The sequence below is a fragment of the Diadema setosum genome, chromosome 5 (assembly GCF_964275005.1).
Source record: "Diadema setosum chromosome 5, eeDiaSeto1, whole genome shotgun sequence".
NCBI lineage: Eukaryota > Metazoa > Echinodermata > Echinoidea > Diadematoida > Diadematidae > Diadema > Diadema setosum.
This window is the reverse complement of record NC_092689.1, coordinates 31,664,470-31,691,470: the sequence shown is the minus strand read 5'-3', so window position 1 is coordinate 31,691,470 and position 27,001 is coordinate 31,664,470. Positions and strand designations below refer to the sequence as shown.

General features: G+C 40.2%; 1 protein-coding gene across 1 annotated transcript in view; it reads right to left on the bottom strand.

Annotated features, from left to right (window-relative positions):
* Window positions 1-866: 866 nt before the first annotated feature.
* The window catches only part of LOC140229291 (paired box protein Pax-2-like), a 35,931-nt gene continuing 9,796 nt past the window's right edge, over window positions 867-27,001 (bottom strand). The window contains exons 2-8 of the mRNA XM_072309565.1: window positions 21,157-21,322; window positions 17,651-17,848; window positions 17,055-17,239; window positions 2,970-3,145; window positions 2,422-2,515; window positions 1,774-1,914; window positions 867-982 (exon numbers count right to left, since the gene is read on the bottom strand). Coding sequence (XP_072165666.1) covers window positions 867-982; window positions 1,774-1,914; window positions 2,422-2,515; window positions 2,970-3,145; window positions 17,055-17,239; window positions 17,651-17,848; window positions 21,157-21,322 — 1,076 coding nt within the window. The remainder of the gene's footprint in view (window positions 983-1,773; window positions 1,915-2,421; window positions 2,516-2,969; window positions 3,146-17,054; window positions 17,240-17,650; window positions 17,849-21,156; window positions 21,323-27,001) is intronic.

Sequence of the window (27,001 nt, the reverse complement as noted above, 5' to 3'; positions counted from 1 at the left end):
AGAAAAAAGACAAAGAGACAAACAGAATACAAACGTTAAAACCAGGGTAAACATTACACGTGAAGGAAGGACCAGACACAAAAGACTGATTAAAAGGAGAGATAAATGCAGAATACGGATGATTAATAAACAAGCATTAACACACAGTCACTCATATCACATCTAGTGTTGGCATATCAGCAAAAGAATGGGTCTAACGAGTGCATGAAAATAATAAAAACAAAACAAATAAATGAATGAATATACCTATATATTGTATACGTATGCCCGCCATGCACTATATTTTTCTATATTTCTATGTTTTCTCAACTTAGATATACAAAGGTACGCACTTAAGAAGGGCATCAATGAATTCGACATTTAAACGTAGCAAAAAGCACGCTTTTCTTCCTCATTTTGTTTGTTTGTCATTAGCAATTCCTACTTCATCATCTTGCCATTTGAGCACATAGGATGTGATTTATAGTATTATAATACACTATCATACTATACTACAAGGTTTGTAATAATAATAATAATAATAATAATAATAATAATAATAATAATAATAATAATAATAATAATAATAATTATAATAATTATAATAATTATAATAACAATAATATACTATACATACCAAATTAGCACAATTTCATTTTCAGACAAGACAGACAGAGAGATGGACAGACAGACAGACAGACGGACAGTCGAAGGAGTGGGTACACGGACAAATAGAAATGATGAGATATATGTGTGTGTGAGAGAGACAGAGTGAGTGAAAATAATCAAACACACAAACATATAAACAAACAAAAAACCAAGAGCCACACCCATCATCAAGATGGGGGCGTGGTCTTCGATTCCGTCAACCGATAATACTTACAGGATTACTTACTTAGCAGACTCTGGGTACCCGCGTAGCGTTGCCAGTCGTTGTAGTGACCGGGAACCGAGAACTGGGAATGGGGATGATTGTACTGAGAAAACTGGGATGAGTAGTCACCTGATGCAGACATAACGGGAGCAAAAACAAGACGCACACACTTAAGTCGAGAGCATTGGTGCACGCGCTTATCTGTGTTCAACTCTTACCAGCTTCGATTAATTTGATGGCAGTGTCTTTACATAGTAGTGCCTTTGTATAATATTATTATTCTTGTTTTTTTTTCTTGCGATTTTTCTTGTTATTTTGTTTCTTTGTTTTTTCATCGCAGAGGGTTTGCTAAAGCATTATTACCTTTCTCTGCACCTTATCTTTCAGAAGACTCGGTTTGATAATAATATTGATGATCGACAAATAATCTTCTTTGTAACAGAGTCGTGTTTTTTTGTTTTTGTTTGTTTGTTTGTTTGTTTTGGGGGTGTTTTTTTTTTGTTTTGTTTGTTTTTGTTTTTGTTTTTGTTTTTTGCTTTGCTTTGCTTTGCTTTTCGTTGCTCTGTTTTTGTTGTTGATTCTGTTGAAAATACTAACATTTTTGGTGTGGTATCTGCATGTGATTACCACATTGCGTGAAGTAGTTCTTTAACAATTCAGCTTTCGTAACAAATGTTTTTGAACAAAATTCTTCCAACCCATGTTGAAAATTTCAGCTATGAAACAAATTTCCCCACCTATGACTCCGGCATTACCTTTCGACATCAGTACATTATTGTTTATAGTTGACACCTTCAAGTAGGGTATAAAGAAAATCGTCCCCGATTATTAGGTTTAGGTTATAGGTTATTAGGTTTACTGTATATTCATTACAGCATGCCCAACTCCTAGTCTACATTTAAGCCGCACTGTCCTCTTACCTTCCCTGCCACCGTGACCGTAAGATCCACTACCAGGAGGAAGCACAAGAGGAGGCACAATACCGGTCACGGAGCCACTGGAGTAGCCGCCTTGAGACGAGGCTGGGTAGCCGTGCAGCGCATTCATATCCCTACCTTGACCTAATGCAAGGATAGACGAAATGAAACATATAAGTCTCAGTATATGCTTACTGTAGCCATTGTTTTTCTAGCTTTTTATTTTTCTTCATTGCATAAGCTGACTAATTTATACATTCAAGCAAAGTGGTTAAATCTACAATCGGATGATATTTACCAACGTTTGCATTTGTTTTATTCAATATCTAAGATCTTTTCACGGCAAAAATAAAGAAAAGCAAAAGAAAATATGTTTAGGCCTAATGGATTATTCATGATATTTCAAATTTTCAATTCAATTTAACAATTTATTTCCATCAGAGAAGAAAAAGAAGAAAAAGATTTCTCGTCAAATTCTGTGTTTCTTTTGAATCAGGAGGTGGCAGATTTAGAACCTCTGGCGCTACTTGTCAGTATGGTGCTTGTATTAACCCATTGAGGACAGGCTGATTTTGCTACAACACCTATTTCCCCATAGACGCCTGCCTGAATATACTCGGGACTAGTCTTCAACGGGTTAAGTCAACTCACCCGATTGATGGTACCCTGATGAAACCGCATGATGGCGCTGTGCTTCGATGTTGGCGTGATGGTAGTCTGCCGCACTCGAGATTGGCATACCAACCTGTAAAGAGACGGAGCAGTAATAATAGTTCAGCAACTTATTATATAAAGTCATAATCGTCGGCATCGTTATCATCATCATCATCATCATCATCCTTATCAGCTTCATTATCAACTTCATCGTCATCGACATCATCGTCATCGTCATCATCATCATCAGCATCATCATCACATCATCATCACCGTCGTCGTCGTCATCCTTACCAGCTTCATTATCAACATCGTCGTCATCAACACCATTATTATCACCATCATCATCATCATCATCATCATCACCATTGTCATCATTATCTTTATATGCCTCATCACCGCCTTCAAGCATTGTGATCATTATGATCATCGACAAATATCACAAGCATCTTCACAACCACCATCTTTATTGATGCAATAACGATCATCATGATCACAGTCGCCATCGACAACACACTCGGTTGGTTGTCTTCTTTTCCTCGTACCTGTCCTCGGCTATCCTGAGTTATGTCTTTGCGGTAGACGTCGGGGTAGAGGGAAGGGTTACACGCCTTCTCCATGGCCTCGATTTGATGGGGTGAGAAGGCACCACTGTTTGTCTTCATCATCTTCCGGGCCTCTTCCGCCAAAGCCGACTGTGTATCGTGCCCTGCTCCGCTTTCTACATGAGACGAAAGAATAATTGAGATAGGGATAATGGCGTTAGAATTAGTTGCTGATAGCAATGAATAATAATATCAGTAGCAATAATGATGAAAACGAAGATGATGGTCACTTCAAAGGAGATGCTTCATACTGTTCTGATGAAGATGATCATGGTAATGTTAATGACATAGTACAACTGAAAATGACCACACTGAGGAACAAAAATTATTTATTCTTTATTCTTCACAGATGAGGAAGACAATATTTTTATTCGAGGTGATAATGAAAAATAAAACATATCACCATCATCATCATTTTTATTATTGCCTTTCTATGATCACGTCATCTCATGGTAAATGTCAAGTGTCTCTTTTATAACTCTTCTTGATACGGATGAGCGTAACGAATCGTCAGACATACCAACGTATAGAATGAATATCTCTCATTGGAACAAATCCCCAAGGGACCCACTAACATATAAATGTGCAGTTGTTGGATATTTTCCTCTTCTAAAATCATCGACATTACACACTATATGCAGTCACAGTCATTTGGTGACATAAATGCAAGGATAGAGATCAGGGACCGCGAGAAGAGTAAAAGAAGTTAAAAATGCACAAATCGAATTTCTCGGATATTTCGACCGCATTATTTTCCTTTCAAGACAGCCTGCGTCACTTTCGTGTAAGGTTATCGGCGAAACCTTCGCCGGGCGTCGAGAAATCGCGGCGCTTCGGAGGCTGGCCGACATCGGAGCTAAACCATCGGCGATTCCGCGGACTCTGTTTACAAATTGACGAGTGAGAATGTCAATATATCATGCCTTATTTGGCGTATGCGCCTCATAGCAGTAAACGGAGCAGGCCCTGTACGGACAGAACACACCCTCACGCTGTTCTTTCCGCCCCCGTCGAGTTTTCTGGTCACGTACAATGGCGAGATGTGTGTGGTGTGCGTAATCATTTTAAGACTGGAAAGATATTTACAATACACACGCACACACGCACACACACACACACACACACACACACTTTAATATCTGATATGACGGACGGACGTCTGGAAATATGGAAGTCTGGACATAATGGCTGACGATCAAGCGGAGAAATCGCGACTGGCTCCTTCACTATATGCCGCTTATAACGCCAATATTCAAGAATATGCTTGATCTCGAAGCACGTCTAGATGTGAAATTATCAACGTTTTTAGCGCAAAAGAGAAGGAGCTGTTATTGTAGTTATTAGTTTTCGTTTTTCATCATTTTTGTAAAGTTAGCATTTTTGCCATACACTTTCTGTGAAGAAACCACGTTAATATACAGTACTTGTCATGAAGTAATGGTGTTGTTGGAACGGGTTTTCGCGCCGCCGCCGTCGCTCCATCTCCTCGCCAGACGGTCGAGCAATCATTACACGGGCCAGCCGTTAGGGGGAGACTGCCATGAACCCGACACTATCACAACATCACAGAACGTAAACCAACACCAACCCTACATTTATCTCGGAGCGAAGCAGGAGTTCTTCTCGCACACTGCCTACCTTTTTCATGTCGAGAGTTTTGCCGTCAGATTTTGTTTGAAGATTGTATGTTTGACGAATTCATTCTTTTCACTAACATGACTAATGTGTGGCTGCATGAGGAATTAACGCCAGCAAATGAGGGGGTTTAGATAAATCAACTTTTCATCGATGGGTGATGTTTTTCATGTCCCGTCTTGATGTGTGAAAGGAATTCATGTACATACGCCTGTCTTCAAGTATTACCGAAATTAATCGTGCAACTTTACAAGTAAAAGGCAGAAACATTCGTGGCTGAGTTTGGTTGTCACGACATTAAAGAATGTTTAAATTCAGAGCTCTCTTTCACCAATGACAACAACAACAACAACAACAACAACAACAACAACAACAACAACAACAACAAAAACCAGGAGAGCAAAAAACTTAACCAAAATATCATACTGATATTTGAATATCACTGAAGCAAGTCTCAAACAATGGATGTTGGTAAAGGCATTGTCTATACAAAGAAATATTTTGTTTTTCAACTTTAATCGCGGGCCGCCTGCAGTTTTGGTTTGTACAATATGCCAACACATTCCTGTCTTAAGTAGACAGCCTGTAGTGGCATGAGGGGCCCTTTAAATTCAGCTTGTCTTTCACAAAATTCCCCTCCCGCTCCATCAACTTCTCATTAACATTCACTTATCTCGAGATCGAGTGTATTTGTTTAAGTCACAAACGCCCATGGTAGGACGGGGGACTAAAAGCTTCGTTCCAAGACTCATATTTCCACTGCTAGATAGAGGCATATCGTTGGCGTGAGTGTTCCCTAGAAGAACGTGGTGCTTAGAACGTAGCTAGGGGATATCCCGGCCGAAATGGCGCGCTCTCTTGGGATCCCCTCTGATCCAACAAGCTGCTTCCGTCTAAACTGACACCATTCCCCCCGAAAAGTGCTCCCCTGGTCAAACGGGGCTGTTCCACCACTTTCCCTTGTTTTATGCCATTGTCCGTCCAACATCTGTCGCACCACGGTTGCGTCCTGGTTCGTTTATTAGCCGCGCGTGTCACCCTCTAATGCCCCACTCTCTCCCTCCCTCCACTGCACGCTCCGCTCGTTAGTCCGCTCAGCAGGCGCCGGGGAAAACCGATCTCTTCCGAACGTCGGTCGGTTCACTCTTGGTGTACATTCACAGAGTCAACTAGACATATCTCCCAGTGAGGATCCTCCCCCCCCCCCCCCACACACACACACTCGCACACGCACACACTCACTCGCGAGCCTGTAAAACCCACTTTAGCGGTTTCCACACTCATCGCAACTTATGTTGCAAGTTCAACTCGTTTCCTCTTTGAACAATCAAGTTGCGCAATATTTTAATAAATCGGCACCCTATAGTAGAGTTACATTTCCTCGTGATGCCTTGTTATTGCGCTGCATCCATACACTGAAGATTAAAAAAAAAATCCGACTGTTTTGAAAGAGACGCAGTCAATTATTTGCATTATAATTAATGAAACTTCAGTCCATACAGCTTAATGCATCAAGGGACTCTTAAAGTGTTCAGTTCATTCAGAAACCACGCTTCCTCTTCACGAAAAGAAGAAAAGCGCAACAAAAGCGCTCACATAATAATCGCCCAAGGTAAGGAGTGACAATACTTCAGAGTGAGACACTGCGAGCCGCCTCCCCGTCCAGTCCTGTGCCAGTGTCACTAGGGTCTCGTTTCGCCTGAAGTCTCCCATGAGCAGCGCGATCTCTCTGTAATCGTGTTATCAGTTAAGAGCCACAGTACGTATGCCAAAAAAAATACAATTATGTTTTCTTCATTTTGTTACTCATTTTCACATGTATTGTGTTAATTTACGTGTTTGCAATTATTACAAATAATATGTTCCGTTTATACACGTATTGTATATAATTTTCTCTGTTTATTTGATGGAAATGAAAATAAATGTGAAAAATATTTGAAAATAAAATTTGAATTTTGACGTACATCAAGCTAGTATAATTGTTGCCATGGAGCATTGGAATCATGTCGTCCGGAGGAATGCTTTGACTGAGATGAACATTCGATGTATATAGTATGATCAAGGAGGTGACGAGGCGATGTTGACAAGAAGTAGTATGTGTTGCCTTTTGGCTGTAGAATATTTGCTTTGATATTCACACACTGCGCATAACAGGTTTAAGTATAAACACATCCGTGAATTTATGTTGTTGTTGTTGTTGTTGTTGTTGTTGTTGTTGTTGTTGTTGTTGTTGTTGTTGTTGTTGTTGTTGTTGTTGCCACGTATCGTCGTGAAATACACCTTCACAATCATTTTGGCTAATACCACAGAGATTATGTCTTATGAAATGCAATTCTGCCAGTATCGGGTCTCTTCTACTCGCAACTTTTTGACCTCTTGAAAAGTACAAGGCGCCGACCTTGCGTCTATTTGAATCGAAGTGTCCGAGAAAACCTCAGACAATATGGAAACGATTCGATTGAATGGGGCAAGCCAATGAAAATCCTCGTGAGTGTCCCAAACTCAGCGCCCACAACAATGCGAGAAAAAAAATCTTAACTATTCGGGCAATGGGAAGGCATTTGGGCAGCCTATGTAATAATCATAATCACATGTTTTGATGCTCCCAGTTTTTCGAAAGCATTCATGTATAATCACTTTTCCGAGAATGCCTAGATAATTAGCTTCAAGCAGATCTCATTGTAACAAATCTTAGCACCAAACCCGAAGGTGGTTCTTTTCGTGTACATAATTATTAGTAGTGTTATCAGACGATGGACACTGTGAGGAAATGAAATCATTCTGATTAATTTGAATATTTAAAGGAAACCTATGATGCTATCATTTCGCCCGGAAATCTGACGATTGCCGCAAGATCTTTAAATGATCTTTGAAGGGCGCTCTTTTGCCTTGGTGGGTGCGCGCGCCTCAGAAGATATACAGTGACGGATAAAGGACCTGTGAATATGAGTACACATGCTATATATCAACGGAAACCCAAAACTACGCAGAAAAAACAAACAAACAAAAACTCAACAATAACAACAACAACAACAAAGCAAAACAAAACATATCTTGTCAGTTGTAATAAATGGAGAAGGGTGTATCTCTACCTTCTTTCTGTCTACACTTAGTCGTAAGCAATCTTGGTCCTACGAACGCATAGAGTGCAGCTATTTTTCCTTTTTCTTTTCCGTTTTCTTTTTGTGCACAGCATCTGGTCATCTACATAATTATCGTATAGATATTTTGCCCATCCTCTTTATCTCTTAAAGCAGGTTCGGCTTAGTTTGATCGCTTTTGTTCTAACCTATCAACTCCATCTATTATCTAATAAAAAAGCTCTCGGCAGTTACGTCGTCTTCTCAGGCTGTAACCAATAGATCAATCTCGGGAATAAAAGGGCTCAAATTCTAAGCGCCCAAGGGGCATTCTCCGAGTGATTCGTCAATTTCCGCCCGTCTTTAATCCGACGGCCTGCTGTATCCCAAGGGTGACCAGATGATGTGGTTATCCCTTCAGCCGTTGTGAGTCGTCAGCATAGTTTCCCTCACCTAATTCCCTCCAATTTCGATCCATAGAATCGTATACATTCTCTTAAACCAAAAAGAAAAGAGCTTTTTTGGAGGGGCTTTAGAATATCCTCAAACCGTTGTCAAAATCCACACCGTATACACCCATGAATGCTCAGCCCGTGTGATCGCGTATATCAATATCCCCAGAATGATCAATCCATGAGATTTAATAATGGAGGAATAGTTGGTTAATAGGGCTACTCTGTCAATGGGGAAGAATACTATGGCAATGGATCAATTTGATTAAAGCACTGCATGTTCCCGTAATTCCCTCCTCTCGAGCAATATCCTCCTGCTTGTACTGCGATTGTGGATGTTGCCGTCGAAGCCGGATTCTTCATTACATTTCGCCAGAAAACATGTGCGCAACATCGCACATTTTCCCTCATGGAAGCGAACCACTTCTGGAGAGATTCAACGTGACCGACATTACACAGTCGTCCTGGTATTCTAAGGTCAGTAGGGCTATTAAGTAAGATCATTTCTCCAGGGTGATAGGTCAAGCAAGCACCTTCATTATCGAAATCATTTTCGCTCGACTTGACTTACATCCAGCAGAATTAACACCACTTGACTTACGCGCGTGTCCATTATAGCTATGCATGCGCAATATGGCGCGCTACATATCTGCCTGCCCCCCAAACGGCATACAAATGCCACTGTGTTGATACGTGCGGCTTTGCGGTCGACAGACTTCATCCGATCAGCGCTTTGAGTGTGACGGAAAACTGAAGCGGAAGGGCTATCAGGCATTTCCTAATTCGGCGGAAATAATTGGTCTTCAATTATCGACTGCTCGTCGTGTCCTGGGTAATGTGTGTTGCCGCTTATACGTCATGACGTTATGTCGAAGAAAGTACATTGCAATGTAATGTAGAAGCGGCCGGTTCGTTCATCCATACACCATTCCCTCCCCCCTCCCTTCGACATAGAATGAATCCCTTCTGCATGCACACACACACACATAGATATACAAAGACGCTCTGATACATAAACACTTTTATTCTTTATTCGAATTTCGTTAAATTTCATATCACAGAAACAGAAACGTTATGCACAGAAACAAAAACAAAACATTATACAAAGACAAACTGCATTATACACAATATAGTGTAAGATTGACGTTATTTTGTACAATGTTTGTGTATAATGCAGTTTGTCATTGTACAAAATAACGTCAATCTTACACTATATAAGGACAAAATGCAGTAACACCAACATTGTTCAAACTAATGTCAAACTTACATTATAACTCTTTTAACCGAGGAAACGATATCCGCTTTTTGTTTTTGAACACATTTTTCAAACACACTCGCGCGCGCGCGCACACACACACACACACACACACACACGCACATAACGCAAGCTCTCTTAAATTAGCCGTGCTAATCAACACGATCGATAAACATAAGATATATTTTCAATCCGTTTCAAAATATTAATGAAGCAGTCGAGTTGGCTGTAGACTTAAGCAATCTCCTTTTGAAGTCTTACTTTTTCTGTCATAAATATTTTGTAATAACATTCTGATAAAATAGATACTTAAAAAAAGAACCATTACAAACAAACAAGCAAACAAATAATAGTGTAAGGACCATGCCAAGCACTTTGTATTCTTCTCGCTTCAATAATGCTTTGACCTACAGAGATAAATTTAGCCCGTGTGATTGTTTTCCCCTGTCTCTTGTCTGCTCGTACTGAGATCTTTACCCTAAAGTGGTCACCATCCCGTCGGTAGACGAAGAGAGATGGAACATATATATATATACAATAATGATGATAATAATATGTCACTGGATGCAGAGACCGGCCATCTGATGATATCATTTTCAACCTGCGTAAGCGCTAAATATCCATGTCTAATTTCATGAACACTCCACTTCGTTGCGGAATCATTATTTGATGAGGAATCGGAGAAATGAAACGACAATCCAAGGCAAAGCGAAAAAACACGATCCGTGTGCATGTGTTCGAGTGTGTGTGTGCGTGTGTGTGTATTTGCATGTGTTCGAGTGTGAGTGTGTGTGTGTATGTGTTTGTGTGTTGTAGGTGTGTATGTGTGTTGGTAAGGGAGTATCTCCTCTGTTGTGTAAAAAATTTATTCGTGAGTCTGGCAGGGTGGGAAACGAGAGAGAGAGGGGGAAGAAGGAACGCATGTTAGCCTGTGACCTTATACACACACACGCACGTAATCACACACATAATAATATGGGTATATTACATATATATACATATACATATATATATATATATATATATATATATATATATATATATATATATATATACAAATGTATATGTATTTGTCTACGTGTGTGTGTGTGTTTGTGTTATACTGTAATCAACTGAGAGCGTTATGACGTGTTGAGCGTCACGTCAGAAAATCAAGAAATTCGTCTTGAGTCCAGCTCAAACAAGGGCGACGTTGCTCAAAAGGCATTTCAAAATCGCATTATTTTTTTTTTGGTCAAATTAGTATAGGAGTTGCTTTTTTTATTTCCCCTTTTTTGTTTGTATGTTTATATAGTGTTTATATATTTTTTTTTTTTTGCGAGACGGGGAGATGGCTGACTGGAATGATCCGAGAAAACGTTCTAATGATGCCAGTTGGGATTTTAAAAACGATGTCGCTCCGAGCCTGAGCTCTTTTTAACGATCTTCCACCGCCTCCTGCATTACACAGGCTGTAATCTCGGCAGAAAATGGCGCTAGTGGAAGAAAGACATATCAATAGGTGAAGGTTTGTACATCCTAGCCTATATTTAACACAGACGAAAAATACTCTCTTTCTCTTGTCCCGAAAGTAAAATTAGGTATTGGCTGCTAACTTATATTGCATCCGATCCATGCTGCCCCTTTTCATCGTCCCTGCAGAGATGCAGCAAGATTGCTCATGCTCTCCCTTTTTCAGTTTGTATTTGTTTCTGTTTTTCCCTTTATGCGCATTTGCTTTCATGATTATAATGGTATTTTATGGGAAATAATTCAAGCACTATTTGATAGCGTCCGCGGATGCGCGCCGATTCCCAGGGCTCGTATGCTCTCACACTTCTCTCCCCGAGTCGAGTGTAATGGCGGTCAGAGGCTTGCGCGGATTTAGGTTTCACTCTCGGAGCGCTGAGGGAGATGTGTCGGGGCTGCGTCGGCAGCGAGAGGCGGAGGGTCACGGACGCTGGAAGACTTTTGCTGGAGCGCGCGGTCCTTTTTCATTTTCTTTTTTTTTTTTTCTTCTTCTTCAGAGCATTGTCAGGGACAGGATTTTAATGAGTAGGGTTATTGTGTTACAGTCACTGGACCTGACTGAATATCTTCGATAGTTTGAATACTTGAAGAAAGAAAGAGAAAGGCTGAGGGAGGGAGAGAGAAAAGCAAAGAGGAAATTTTCCTAAAGGAGGTGCAAAAATCAGAGAAGAGATTAATTGTATTCTCGCACAATGAGAGAATCGACGGGGTAATTTGGGATGTCACGAAGACAATAGTCTATATTGTTGATAGATACACGCATAAGTAAACGAGGAATATTATAATAACCAAAATAAAATAACTCGCATATAATAGAGTTTCGATCGTTGGGGATGTTTGTTGTGGAGTTAGGTCGAGCTTTATTCTTTTGCTGTCCAACTCACACTCACAAAAGTGCCCGTTTCGATGATAGCCATGAATATTTTGAATTGAGTAAAGGTGACAGAGGGACGGAAGTGGCTAAATACAATAATCTATGCGGAAAATATCATAACGGGAATATAAAAGATTTACAGGGTCGTCTTGTAATGACGCGACAAAGTGGGCGTGGCGGGTCGATTTGAAGGCTGGCAGGCAGGAGGTTGAAACGAAAAAGGAACGGAAGATAAAGACAGAAGAAAAAAATTGCGGGAGAGGGAAGTGAAAGGAATCTCCACGTGATTAAAATGACAGGGCTTCTCGCTGACCTCCCCTTCCTGCTTTGCATGCATTGACGAGAGGCAAAACGAGCCCGAGTCGGACCGACCACGACTTGGCACGACCTCGGTAAGCCCGTCATCCCATCTCCCCTCCCTCCTCCATCTCACGTCAGTCGCCAGGCACACGCGGAGACAGACGATGAGAAGGGGTGGGGGGGGGTGGGGGAAGACACTGATAGGAAAACAGGTTTAGCCAAAAATAATTTCTCGTCAGGCGTGTCGTTGATGTGTTTCCAAGATGCATATGCTATATCTGCCGAAATGAATAAAAGGTCATCGGATGAACTCCCAATCCACAACATAGTATCAAGTGTTCGGAAAATCAAATGCGGCGCTGTGTTATCTATGTTTGCCAAAGAAAAAGGTCTGAAAGTATTGAAGTGCTGTTTTCAATGAAAATTTATTCAAAGAGCACGTGTTTTGTCAGAAACTGAAGCGGTCAGCACATGTTGTCAAGTGACAATTCATTCGTACCCGGGAAGTGGCAACGGCAAGATTTACTACAGGTCTTTTTGAGTGGAGCGCGCACTGATCCGCATCGCCATAGCGTCGGCGTAACGATAGAATAACGGTCGGCTCGGCGGCTTGACCCCATGTGGGCATCATCGATACATACTCCCCGAAGAGCAGACCAAGATTTTTCATGATATCCTAGCCTCTCTATGCAAGCTTCACCAACAGATAAAATGAGGAAAAGATTACGTCAGTTACAACATCTGCGAGTTCAAAACATGTCCAAGAGTATGCTGTGAGAACAGCTAATTTTCAACATTCACTTATGATGCTTCCTCTCATTATTAACTCTTTCTCTTCTCCTCTACTTTTTGTTCTTGTTTACTGGGCATGCTATGCTTAATTGCTCATTGCTTCGTTGATAATATATAATAAAAAATGTGACCCAGTTTTACTTCCGTCGATATCAGACACGGTGTAAGCCATCAGGTCTAGTGTAAAACGAAATTTTGGTGCTGTGAGCCGAGGTTTGACTGTCGCATCGTCACCCTCCGCTGGCTCCCTCGTGATAATGTCCGTTCATCAGCAGAGCTACGGAGCGTGCCAAAAGGCCTTCCCACCGTCTTCCCAAGACGGCAATTTGCTCGTTTCCCTACTCCTTCCCCTATGCTCTTCATTCGGCTACCGCATTCCCAATCATTTTGGAAGCCTCGCAACCTCCCACGCTAGCCCATATGCATACTATAATATACACCTATCATACACCACCAACAAGCTTTGTAAGCATGGAAATGTTCAGTTTAAATCATTCAAAAAAATGCAATGGAGGCAAGTGCCACAGAACCAATAACAAAGCACACACAGACACACACAAACACGCACATGAACATCCAAGTCTGGCTTGTCCGGGTAATGATCTAATTTCATATTCTTGTCCAGCTTCGAAACCCGCCGGCTCGCATGCGAGTCATGCCTCCCCTATCCCCTCATTGCTCACTACAATTTAGTCATAATCATGCATTCTTTCAGCACGCTCGAGGCTGTCTTTCTTTCCTTTTTTTTTGTCTCCCTCCCCCCCCCCCTACCCTCCCTCAAAACGGCAACAGAATAAATGCCCGCCGGTTTTTTGCACACTGCTCCACCTCCGACGTATGATGACTCGGAATATCATTTTCATACCGATTGATGGACTGTCCTGTCTCCCTGACTCACTGTTCGCATGTAACAAATACACGTGTTCGAGTTACAACACGTTGTCGATCGGTCGTGACGAGAATCCGCATTTTTTCCCCTTTTTTTAAAAGTGAGTAAAAAATACCGATTTTAAACCACTTAAAACTCACTGCTAAGTTTCTTGGTATAATGTGTTTGAAGATTGGCAAACTCAGTTGTCCATTTTTTTTTTTTTTTTTTTTTTTGGGGGGGGGGGGTTCCGAGTTGTTGGGATTCTCATGCAAAATTTTGTTGAACAAAGCAACTTAGATCATCTATTTTGATTTTTGTAAGTCAAATGATGGGAATTCGTCAGGGCGTATTGGCATAGAGTTCGACACGTGTTCGATGTGCCGAACTATGTGCCGAACTATGACTCGTAAAGAGCGAGAGAAAGGGGACAGAATGTGGGTCTAACCCTGACATTGAACTGATTGCACTCTATCCTTCTGACTCAATCCTACACACAGGAATGTCCTGGCAGATGTTTGATCAAGGGGGAAAAGTAGGAAAAAGCGGTGAACGCTCAAACGAACACGCCTGTATGTCACCGCTAATGGTGGTGGCGATGCGACAAGCCCCACCCTCACCGTCTAAAAAATCTCCCGGCACAAGGTATATGTATTTTGTTTTTCTCTATCTCTCCCTCTTTCTCTTTTCTTTCCTGGGGCATATACGATCTCACCCCGCACACCAGTCTAGATGAAATACAGTCGGGAAAGGCTAAGACAGAGTCGGCATTCTGGGGACTTTTCCCTTCGCCCTCAGAACCCTTGAGGATTTGACTTTAATAACATACTAAATCTCGCCTAAATGACAGAATTATCGGTCTGCGCTCTCAACACGCTCGGCTGAAGTGTAAATTACTGCCTGGGGTGATATTATGAAGATGCAGTCATACACAGTAAGAGACAGACAGCGAGAGAAGGAGAGAGAGAGAAAAGAACATCACGGAGAATATAAAGAGATAAAATGAGAGAGAAACGAGTCTTTAAATACTTTTAAATCAGGCATGTATAAAAGCCCACAGTTCGATACCGGAGCCGTAAGGTGACGAAAAAGAAGAAGGGAAAAAAATGAAGTGGACGCGAACGGCGTGTTGTGATAGCGCAGGGCTGTTGACTTATTGGCTATTATTACGACACGGCGCATTGCTCCTTCCCCATTTGCCGATGCGTCTGGCTACCGTTTCAGCGTCAGCCCTCCTCGAAAAAAAAAAAGAGAGATGAAGTGTTTAAAGATAATCTATTTTCAATCTCAAGCCCCTTGTCCAGAATGGCTGATATTAAGTGGCTACGCGCCTTAAGTCAAGATCTGTGTTTGCATAGCTTTTGTTCGCCTACTTCAACTCCATTTTACGTCTACTGGCTACTTCGTGGGCTTCCGTCATTTTTTTTTCTTCATGCTTTTTTTTTTTTTGATATGTAATTCATTAGAAATGATTTGTTAACAAAGGTATCGGCGACACGGTTTTTTTGATGTTCACATGTCATTTCATTTGAGGTTGTCTAAATCTTGCCAGTTTGCTCGCCCGATGTCATATCGGCCGATTGAATGAACTCTGAGCTTTTTTGTGCTGTCTTATAATATAGCGGTACTGTTTTGATGGGATTATGTTAATGAGAAACTATTATCATTTTCTTTTTGTTTTCCATTGAGATGTCCCAATTTCCGCCCTATCTCCTTCACTTGGGGGCCGCGTGAACCTAGGGTGTGTAATGGTCTACTCTACTCGGGAGGCAAGGAGGGAATGGGAGAAAAAAAATGAAAAATTGGCTCTCATATGGCTACTGCAAAATTGATGCCATTAAAGGGACGGCAGTTTTATGGCTATCGACGACGATTTCTGGCGAGCTAAGTCATTACATGACTCACCGTAATGAGTTTTGGGGCCAGTCCCGGGTCACCGTGCCAGTATGCAAATTTTTTTTCGTGAGGTTATATGCAAATCAATTATGCATAATGTCGGGGGAAGGTGAGGCGTTTCATGCTCGCAGACTTTGGAGGAAAAGTGAGCAACTTGTAACTCGGCAAGCTCGACTCGCAACGAGGGAGCATCGATCCTATAAATTCACAGAACTGGAAGCGTTCATCCCCCACATCATGCACGCAGATACACAGACCAGTAAACATCCCCTTCCTAGATTGGGCTCAGATATAGTTCGTTTTCTCACCGACTATACGTGGACATTTTTTTTTTTTGCCATTGCGATCTTTTCAACTGCGATGAAAAAGTAACTTTTTTTTTTTGTTCGGGTTATCGTTATGACGATTCGTGGAATTTATAACTTGTACAGAGCATCGTATCATTGACAATAAAGTCACAAAAATGATGATGACAATAACAATGATGGTGACTATACTACTACTACTACTACTACTACTATTACTACTACTACAACAACAACTACTACTACTACTCCTAATAATGATAGTAATAATAATGATAATAATAATAATGATAACAATAATAATAATAACAACAATAATAAGGATAATGGCAATGATCAAAATAATAACAATAGGGTCTTATTTTCTCAGGGTAGCTTCTTCATCATTGTTCTTTCCGAGGGACCTGCTATCATTATTACCTCAGCATTACCAGGTACCCATTTTCACATCTTGTAAAAACGTCTTGTCCAAGGACGTAAGCACTCGCTAGGACTCGAACTCGGGACCTTCAAAGGCAAGTCTTATCCACTATACGACCGTGCTCCCATACAACGATACCCAACATGGCTACTGATAGCCTTTTCATCATCATTACTATAGTTGCCTACCAACTACAATTGAGAACGTCGAGTGCTATTTTCAGACACGACCTCATCTCATTATCTGTTCCCTATATCATCTTCTTGCCTCGTTTGCATTTATATGCATGGAGAATCTCATGACAATGTGTATATGAGTATATTGATATATATACACATATACATTTCTATTCAAAGATAAGAAGATACATATGTATTCCTTGGTTGTTACATGAAGTCGTATATTTTATTTATTTATTTATTTATTTATTTATTTATTTATTCATTCATTTATCTATCTATCTATCTAACCATCTATTTATCTATCTATATATCTATTTATCTTTCCATTCATCTATTCATTTATTTATCTATCTATCGATTTGTCTATCTATTTATTTATTTATTTATCTATCTATCTATCTATCTATCTATCTATCTACCTGGGATCTATGAATGTAAGCAAAATTAAAGACATACCTGGATACAATTCTCCCTTTATCCTCTTCTCCTGCTTGGGTATACCAAGGATGCCGTTAATGGAGTAGGAGGAGCCGGTCCTCTCGGGGTCCCCGGGGTGGATGAGTGACGATGGAGGGGAGCCGGAGGTGGCAAGACCCGTGTGTTCATCCAGCTTCTTATCCCCAAGTTTGTTCCGGACGATCCTGATCAATTTGAAAGTTATACAAAGACATGGTCATTACCTTTCACACTGATGCTAGAACATCTAACAATCATGGCAGAAGATCAATGTATCGTCACCATCCATTTTCCGTAAGTATGAGTGATGATCTATTGATTGCAGTGACTATTATTATTGTTCATAATTAACCAAAGATTCATCGGATAGCATACACGCACTGTTTCAAGCATTATTTCATGACCACATTTATAGTTCTTAAAACGATAGAAGTTAACCGGTGCGTGTGGACAGTCTTCATTGTTGTACCAATTCAAAGTAAAAGTTCCGTTTCTCAACAAACTGTCTAAAGAGTTCCACACATGAATGTGCCACCTAACTCTTATAGAAAGTCATTGTAGCGGAGTGTATCGAATCGAGTGTATCGTCATCGTACCTATTGATTGAGCTAACGCTGGGGACATTGTCCTTCTCGCACACGCCCTCGGCCAGGAGTCGATCACGGATCTCCCAGGCGAACATCGTGGGATTCTGTCGCTTGTAGTCTGCGATCTTGTTGACGACCTTCGGTGTGGCGACCTTTGGCTTGCTACCCCCGATCACCCCGGGCTTGATAGAGCCCGTCTCGTAGTATCTGCCCATGGAGACACGCGGAGAAAACTTACGTTAATTTTGTACTGTTTTTTTTTTCAATTCAAATCAAATTTTATTGCAGATGATAATCAAAATTCTCTTGAACAAGCAAATACAGCAAATCAACTTAAAGGGAGGATAGAGTTTTGGTTGAGATGGGTTATTCAGATTTAAAAAAAAAGTAAAACACAGTGATCCTAATAAAAGGTGAGTTACACCTTTTATTAGGACCTCTTTGTTTTTTGATATCTCAGCCACTTCAAAACTGATTTTCGTCAAATGAATTTTGCATTCCTCTTAGAATTGTATGCTCTTCAATATTTCATAAGATGTTTCTAATTATCTCACAAAAAAAGTTGGAAACCTGAAGCCCCACCTAAACCAAAGCTATACCATCCATTTATAACATGATATATGAACATACATTTCAAAGCGGGGAAGGAAATAGAAAGTGAATGATATGTATGAAACTCTTTGTTCAAAATCCTTGTATTATTGGGAAAAAAGAGACCCATGTAAAGGACAAGCTTGTATATACGTGGATCTCTCAAGAAATTGAACTTACAAAAGAAAAAAAAGGTAAAGCAACGGAAGTACACAAAAAGGAAACACCTTACACACACATACACACACACACACACACACACACTCACACACGCCAACACAAACAGAGGTACACAGACGATACATAGGGTGCATGTCAGCATTTCTCGTAATCTGTTCATAAACCCTTCAAAATCCAATCAGATCTATAGCCTGTCGCGGTATGTAACAGAAGACGGTGTGGTTTTTCTCAACCAATCTGCTCCACCCCCTTTCCTTAGTCTGGCTTAGAGAACTCTAAGCGTTCGTCACACTCCCTTATTATTATTATTATTATTATTACTATTATTATTATTATTATTATTATTATTATTTTATTATTATTATTATTATTATTATTGTTGTTGTTGTTGCTGTTGTTGTTATTATTATTGTTCTCTCGTAAGCATACTGCAGTTGATAAAGGCTAAAGATCAGTCAGTTTTACTCCTTAAGATAGATGGATTATGGACTCTATATACATCAGACTCCGCATTAGTCTCGCCCGAGAGTGGTTTGTTAAGTAAATCTTCATTGCTTTACATAAAAGCGTGACAAAGTATTGAATACTATCAAACGAGTCTTTTTCATGAGCACATTCTTTCCTTCGGCAACTTTTGTTAATTATGGGGGCGCAATTGCACATGCGAAGGAAAACCATGATAATGATATTGCCATGCTCGAGTCATCATAAAGGACCCATACGAACGAGATTTTATGTTAGTATTTATTACGTATCATGTGATCGCAAATTTCACGTGCTTGCGCTCTCATGACGGCATAACATTCATTCAAAGCGTTCATTATAGTTATCTTATCCCATGACATTATAATAGTGTTCAGGCTATACGAAAACGAAATGATTACAATAATTGTTAATTGTTGGAGAAACCTTGCGATCTTTATGTGAGAGAGTGATATACAAAATAAAAAAAAAAGTATTTATTTCCTCTTTGTGATAAATGTGTTTTTGACATCACCAGATTTCCCCTTACCAGGAAGAATTAGACCAGAATGAAAAGATATAAAATTGTGTCTTTGAACATCTCAAAAACAGAAACAACAACGACAACCGTGAGACGGAAAATGAATTTCGCGCTGAGCATTATCACATACAGGCCAAAAGTATATGCTCACTCGATACTGTATTTGTATATACTCCATACAGAGTTGAGCAATAATCAATGTTGCAAGATGTATACTTAATATCATGTATCATCTTTTGTTTGATGGAAAAAAAAAGTATAATTGAATCGAATCAACAGATGAAAATAAGCAGTGTTTTGAAACGTGCTTAAGATATACAGTGTACATTGATTTCGCCTGATGTGCACTATCTAATCCATCGATGAACGGAATTGTTCTTATAAACCCTCACACACACACAATCACACACACATGTTTACATGGGCAATCCCATTAACACGGGCGCTGCGCATTTCAATCAATATTTCATCAAACGCCCAAGGTTGGCAAAACGGCAACACAACGGACTTCATCCAAGCTTTATGGCAGTTTATGAATTATTATTGCGCAAATCACGGATGAAAGCATCCCTTTACTAACGGGGCATAACGACTGTGAATAGCAGCGGGCCATACAAACTGGCAGTCAATGCGAGCCATCGCGGAAATGAGTGAGCCGTCGGAATTTATTTGTGTTATTATTTTATAAACATAGACCGCTCGGCGGAGCAGGAAAATAATGTGATCAATGCTTACCCACCAGAAAATGAAATACGACCACGTGTATCTATTGCCAATTACATCAGTATTAAATCATACGCAAGTAAGTTCAGAGGGACACTGCATGAGACAAGATGAATTAGAACATGGAATCGACCTATATATGAAAAAAGAGTTTCAAAATAAACACATCAGGGCTTGCCACCGACATGATAGCGTCTTTTTTTTTCACTGGCAAATTGCATCATTCTCTACGGCAGATCCTTACACGGGAGCGACAAAGAAGCCCAAAAGATGGAATGATCGTGTACTTTCGTCGACATGACAGCTCCAAGGAAATTGATGACACTGTAAAATTGGAGACGAAAACGAGGCAGGCAGATGGTGCGGCTACCATTTTTAGGTGTGACGCGCGCGGAAAGAGCAGCGCGCGAGTGTGCTTGATGAGAGCAGATGAGGGAGTGAGAAGAGGGACAGATTAAAGGGGCTGAGATAAAGGAAAGAAGAGAAAGAAAAAAATACAGAAAATGAAAATATGTAAGGGATATTGGGGAGGGGGAAGGACTACTATCTGCCCACTTATTTTTGAATAGCTAAAATCGAAGCAAGAAGCATTTATCCACCGCGCATAATTATCACACACGTCAGGCAGTTACAGTGTTATAATGCGTTCTTACTGATAAAAACACCCTTAAACTTCTCTCTGCGATTTATTTTCTCCTTTCCTACATGTTCCTATACAACACAAGCAGTATGTAACACTGGCGTAAACACCACCACCACCACCACCACCACCACCACCACCAACAACAACAACAACAACAACAACAACAACAACCCAACGAACTTCACAATCGCCACCCAGATCACAATCAGTACTAAAGCTGGCAGTTACTAAAAAATCAATACACAGCAAAGCTACTTGACTCTTCATATTTTTTTGAACTATTTGTTTGTTCGTTTCTTTGATATTTAGTTTAATTTTATCATAATAATTATCATTATTATCATTTGTTTTCACCATAGTTGTTATCATACCTACCTGCCAAGGATTTTAGAGACGCAGCCATGTGAGACTCTGAGCTGTCTCGATATGTCGCACGGTCTCACGCCACTGTGGGCGAGGTCGACAATGCGCTGCCGCACGACGTCGGGGAGAGGTCGTCCGTTGACGAAGACGCCTCCGAGTTGGTTCACACCGCCATGACCTGCACGGGGAAGAGAGAAGTGATAGATTGTGAGTGAGGCTATGCAATGACGATTTCATTCAACTGAATGGCATAAATAACTGTAGTAATTTTCTCTGTATTTCCCTTGCAATGACATTGCCGATGATGAAATATTCTTCTACAGACATGACAGAGCTGTATGTAATAGGAAGCATCTAAGATGGCGATTCCACTGAAATCAAGCGATTCATATGTATTCAATTACCATTTTTTAAGTTTAACGCATACTGATTCCAACTTAACGAGAAATCGTGGAAACCTTTACTCTTATTCCACAAAAAGTCCCCATTTCCAACGGTATCACTTCGAAAATCACAGTTAATGACCTACTTAATAAATGATAATAATAACAACAACAATAACAATAATAATAATAATAATAATAATAATAATAATAATAATAATAATAATAATTGTAATAGTAATAATAATAATGATAATAATCATGATAATAATAATAATAATAATAATAATAATAATAATAATAATAATAATGATAATAATAATAATAGGGAAGTTCATTTCACATTCTGCAAAAAAGAGCACATAACTGTGGTGTGACAGCGATGATTGCTTGTATTTCTTAAGACCATAGAAACTTGATTTGAAATGTAAACGAAAGAGGCAATGCAAAGAAACTCCGACGGAGGTTCCAAAATCGTTTTTTTGGAGGGAGAACTACTAGTATTCGATGTTGACCGAGAAATTTGGCTCAAACAAATTATGCATTCTGTCTGCATTAGCTGTGCCAGCGGAAACGCTAACAATCCTATCCGCCTATCATTCACTCGCGACGCGCTTAGCGTGTTTGCTTTCGGCTCCGGTTTCACGGCGGATTCTTAAATCCTCATTTTGGCGACATTTCATCCATATTTTTGCCGTTTTTTACGTCCCCCCACACAATAAGCGGACGTGTTCCGCGGACGAAGACCCGTGGCAACATCAGTCGAGCATGAGCGTGCTGCGACATACGAAACTCCTCAACAGACGGGCCAAGAAATTTGCAACTCACATTTTATATCCCTTGTCGGCCGGCTTGCGACAAATCCGTCCCGCAAACACATCGAAGCCAAATAATTGTTTTTGTTTGCCAATGGGGTCGGCTCAGGAAGTGAAATTTTGACTTTTCCCCCGGAGAACAACAACAAAAACAACAACAACAACTAAATGTTATATTTTTACTCATAATGACCGCCATAATACTTTTGTTGGATACAGTGAAGCAAGTGTTCTTATACAAGTCAATTAAATCTATCATAAATTTATTGTTGCTGCTTATCAAACATCACCGTATTGTATAACTGACGGATTCTTTTTAATGAAGAGTTAGGTTGAATGTTCAATTGTTTCTTCCATATTCTATGACATACCATCATCAATAATTACGATTGAACATACTTGGAGTATGATAGGAAAGGATGAAACACTTGGCATTTTCCTAATGTCAGAACATTCATTTCGCAAACACATTGTAGGAACTGCAAAGTCACTCACTGGAATAAATGTAAGGTAGATTATTCATTCGTGTTGAGTGTGCTAAGTGTACATGAGGTTTGTGTGTAAAATACGATAAAAATGAAAATAATTTCGATTTGTGTATACATGCACTGAATCGGAATGTGTACGTCGCTATGGAAACTACTGCCACATGATTCTTGACTGTATCCAGACTGTGATCCATGTGCAAATAAAGGGAAATATTTTTGAGTCGCTGTGTGTGTGTGTGTGTGAGAGAGAGAGAGGGGGGGGGGGAGGAGAAGAATAAAACATAATCCTAAGTAGTACAGTTATAGTAGATCCGTTTTGACCTAATGATATGCGGCAGTCACCGATCCGATACACTTCGTCGATCGATTTAGCACGATTTCTTCCGGAACGCCAGTCTCTGAAGTACACGGGAGAGTTATCGGCGCGCAGCCTTGAAAAGCGATTTTCGTCATCCCGTGCGCATTCTGACACACACACAAACGAAGAAATACGAGCACACACACAAGCACACACAAGCATGTTCAAGCACACGCACACGCACACACACTAACACAGACAAACTCACTCTTCGCTGCGACCTAGCATCCAAGACATACAAATAATATGCCATACCCGCCCGAGTCGCCCCGGGGATGACGAGTTACCGACCGGTGATACTCACCCGATAAAAAGTGGGGTAATGACAACGTTTATTGTTAAGATGGAATTCATTATTGACAGCATTGATTTCTAAGGAGACCGTAGCCATGTGAGTGCAAACACTATGCCTAAACGTGATCCTCTACGAGCATTATGTTTTGTCCCCAGTTGAACTTTCATATTGTTGTGACGAAACGAGTCAGAAATGAAAACAGTAACAACAACAAAGATACCGGTCATTTTAACATGGATTCTAAAATGACAACAGGCTTTAAGATGGCTAGAGAATTTTCTTTTTATACGTAAATAAGTAAACAAGTCCAAGAAAAGACCAAAATTAAGAAATCTGTGTGTCTTTAAACTCTTTTTCACTGTACAAAATTTTCCCCTATTTACTTCTTCTTCTTCTTTTTTTGGTGTAGCTACTGGTTGAAATTTGTCACTGTTATGGAGCTATAGAGTGTTAATCGGGACTATACCACCAACAGCCTTATCTAACAGAAGGGCACATGTCGGCATGTGTATAGATTCATTGCCTGCATGGACGTATGTATGTGCGTGTGCATCAATTTTTCATATTGTGTCATAGAAGACCACCCCTCCCTCCCTCCCCCCCCCCCCCCCCGGATCCCATGGGGGATCCCATTTTAAGTCTGAAACACCTGATTATGACGAAGATGAGATCTTGCTCGTGCATAACGGAAGATGAGTGACTTCCGCACATCTTCTAGGCAGCGAAAGATCCCCCATCCCCATACCCCTCCTCCCCCACTCAGCTGACCCCCCTTCTCTCAGAAAAAAAAATCTTCGGCAAGATGGGCATCAAGCCGTGAAAAGTTTTTGACGGCAAACTTGGCTGACTCCGCCGCCACTAGTGCGTGCCGGTGGTTTGGCCGCGTCGGCTCCGGCACCCAAGACGCTCATTTTGAATGATGAATAATACGGCCACATGCACACGAAGACAGGACACCCTCAACAAGGAGAAACACATATGCATACACACACACACGCACACGTATACTTGCATGTCATATAGATATAACCATATGCACACACTTAGATATTCGAAATATACAAATAATTATAAGATGTGATCCTTTCAAAGCTAACATATCGAGGAGCTCGCCTATTACCAGATTACGTCCTCGGTTATTGTATTATCAGTGCATGAAATACTGTTGTATCCTTGTGATTTGGGGCACCGCGGTTTAGCCTCATTTCTTCAATCTTACTTCTCTACAAACTTCATAAGTACTGATATAAATTATCTAATGAATTATCGTGCATCGTATCATTTCTGTGGTGAAAAGATTCTGCTTCTATCTGACTCGTTCCAATGTCTCTCTGCATAGCTAATTTGCGAATACGATTTCTGGCTTTTCTCTTCCTTTTTTTTTTTTTTATCTTGTAAGTATTAAAGTCAACTATCATTCATAGCGACTTCAAGTGGCTGCGTATCCGAAGACGGCGGCGCGCTAGAGACTAGTCATGAACACGGCCGAGGCACACTGGTGGCGTGTTGGGACCTTCCGGTCCAACGCCTTCGTGCTTACGCGCTCTTAATACCTGAGAAAGAACTGATTCTTACCGTGCTTACCGTGTACTTTTGGCAAAGCTTGCTCCGCCACCAGACCAGAACCGCGAACTCTTTCGCACGTTAGGTGTCCAGTGTAGCGCGTTCTGCATTCCCCCACATTTTAGTCAATTTATACTCATAGACTATGGCCATGCACGTGATATCAATCAGTTACTTACAATACTTGTTACATCGTGACGCCTTCTTAATTATATCTATTTACTACATCACATCTATCCTACATTACATCTATCCTATATCCCATCTATCCTATATCATTATATTATGTCTCTTCATTCCATATTCTTTCATTATCGCATAAGTGGTCATCGCAACACGATTTGTTTTTTGTAATTTGATTTTCGACGTCCCCTGAAAAAAAAACAAAAGAAACCACAGAACGAGATATCTGTCTACGCAGAATAATCGACTGTGTCGTCTTATTTCTGACTTCCATCAGCCAATGCAATTCATTTCATTTCATTTCATTTTTGCATTGAATATCATTTTTTTTTAATAGCATTGGCTTACTCCCATAAGCCAATGATATTCATTCCATTACATTTCACTTTTTTTTTCATGCTATCTCATCATGTTCATTAGCATAGATCCCGTCTCTATGAAAACCACTACACATCTCTTTCAAAGCATCACACGTCTGCACACCTGTTTGGGAAACTCCAGCAGTTTTCCCTTTTATTGTTTACATGTTGCAAATCTGACATGCCAGTCAATATAATATTCATTTTTAACCTTCAGAAACTGACTGAGACTTTACAGGTACCATATTTTATCTTCTGATAGCTTTGTATGAGAGAAATCAGTGTCTCTTTTAATTACCATCTCTTCGCTATGTGCTACCACATAATATTAACCACTGTTAACAATTCCCGACGTTTGGGAAACAAACCAGCATCAAAATCGTCAAAGTCGCAATAAACTTGAAGAGAACATGCTTACGACATTCCTTTGGAGTGAAACTAAAAAAAAATGATGACGGCTAGTCTCGACTTTATAAAAAAATAAATAAAATGGCGGTTAACATCGCTAAAGTAGTGCTTTCCTAGACAGCATTGTTACTGGTGACCACAACGTCGCCTCGTAAGTCAAAGACTCACGCATACACGCGTTCAATGGATTTATTCACCGACACGATCTTTATCTTGCATCTGAACGCCAATTACGTACAAGGCACCCTTCATCTGGTGTGCTATATGGGACCTGAAAACAAGTGCACTACGAGCCGAACACACGCGGCCATCTTGTTTCTCATCCGTCATTTCCCCCCGTCTCAGCTGCCGGCTTTGAAAAAAAAAAGAAGAAAGAAAGAAAAGATAAATACTAAGCGAAGCGATAGCTGGCTTAAGCCCTAGATCATGCAGGGTTTCTCAGGGTCTCGGTGCTGATAGTCACCTTGGTACGCTTAAAAACCGTGTGTTTGGGAGATTATATCCCACATACTGGTATGAATTGTAATATCATTTGATAAATTCCCATATCAGCTAAGCGCTTTCAATTACCTCTCCCATTTGGTTTTCTTGTAAAGGTTAATTATATTCTCCGGGTTAAAACTTTGATATTGACCAGCATTGGGTTAGGATTATTTCTAAATCATTATTTTCATTATCTTTCTGACGTGCGTTACTCTCAAAGACCATTGAGGTATTTCTATGTACGAATTAAATGTTGTCATCTCCACTTGATATTAGAAGGGTGTCACAAAAGTCACATAAGACTATAAAAGATATGCAAACATTATTCGAGAAATTAATGTTTGCTTGAACACAGTGGATTTCCCAAAGCAAACGAAACCAGTTTTCTAAATTTAATATATAGTTGTATTTGACTAACTGTTTATCTATCTATCTATCTATTTATTTATTTATTTATCTATCTATCTACCTATCTATCCATCTATCTATCTATCTATCCATCTATCTATCTATCTATCTATC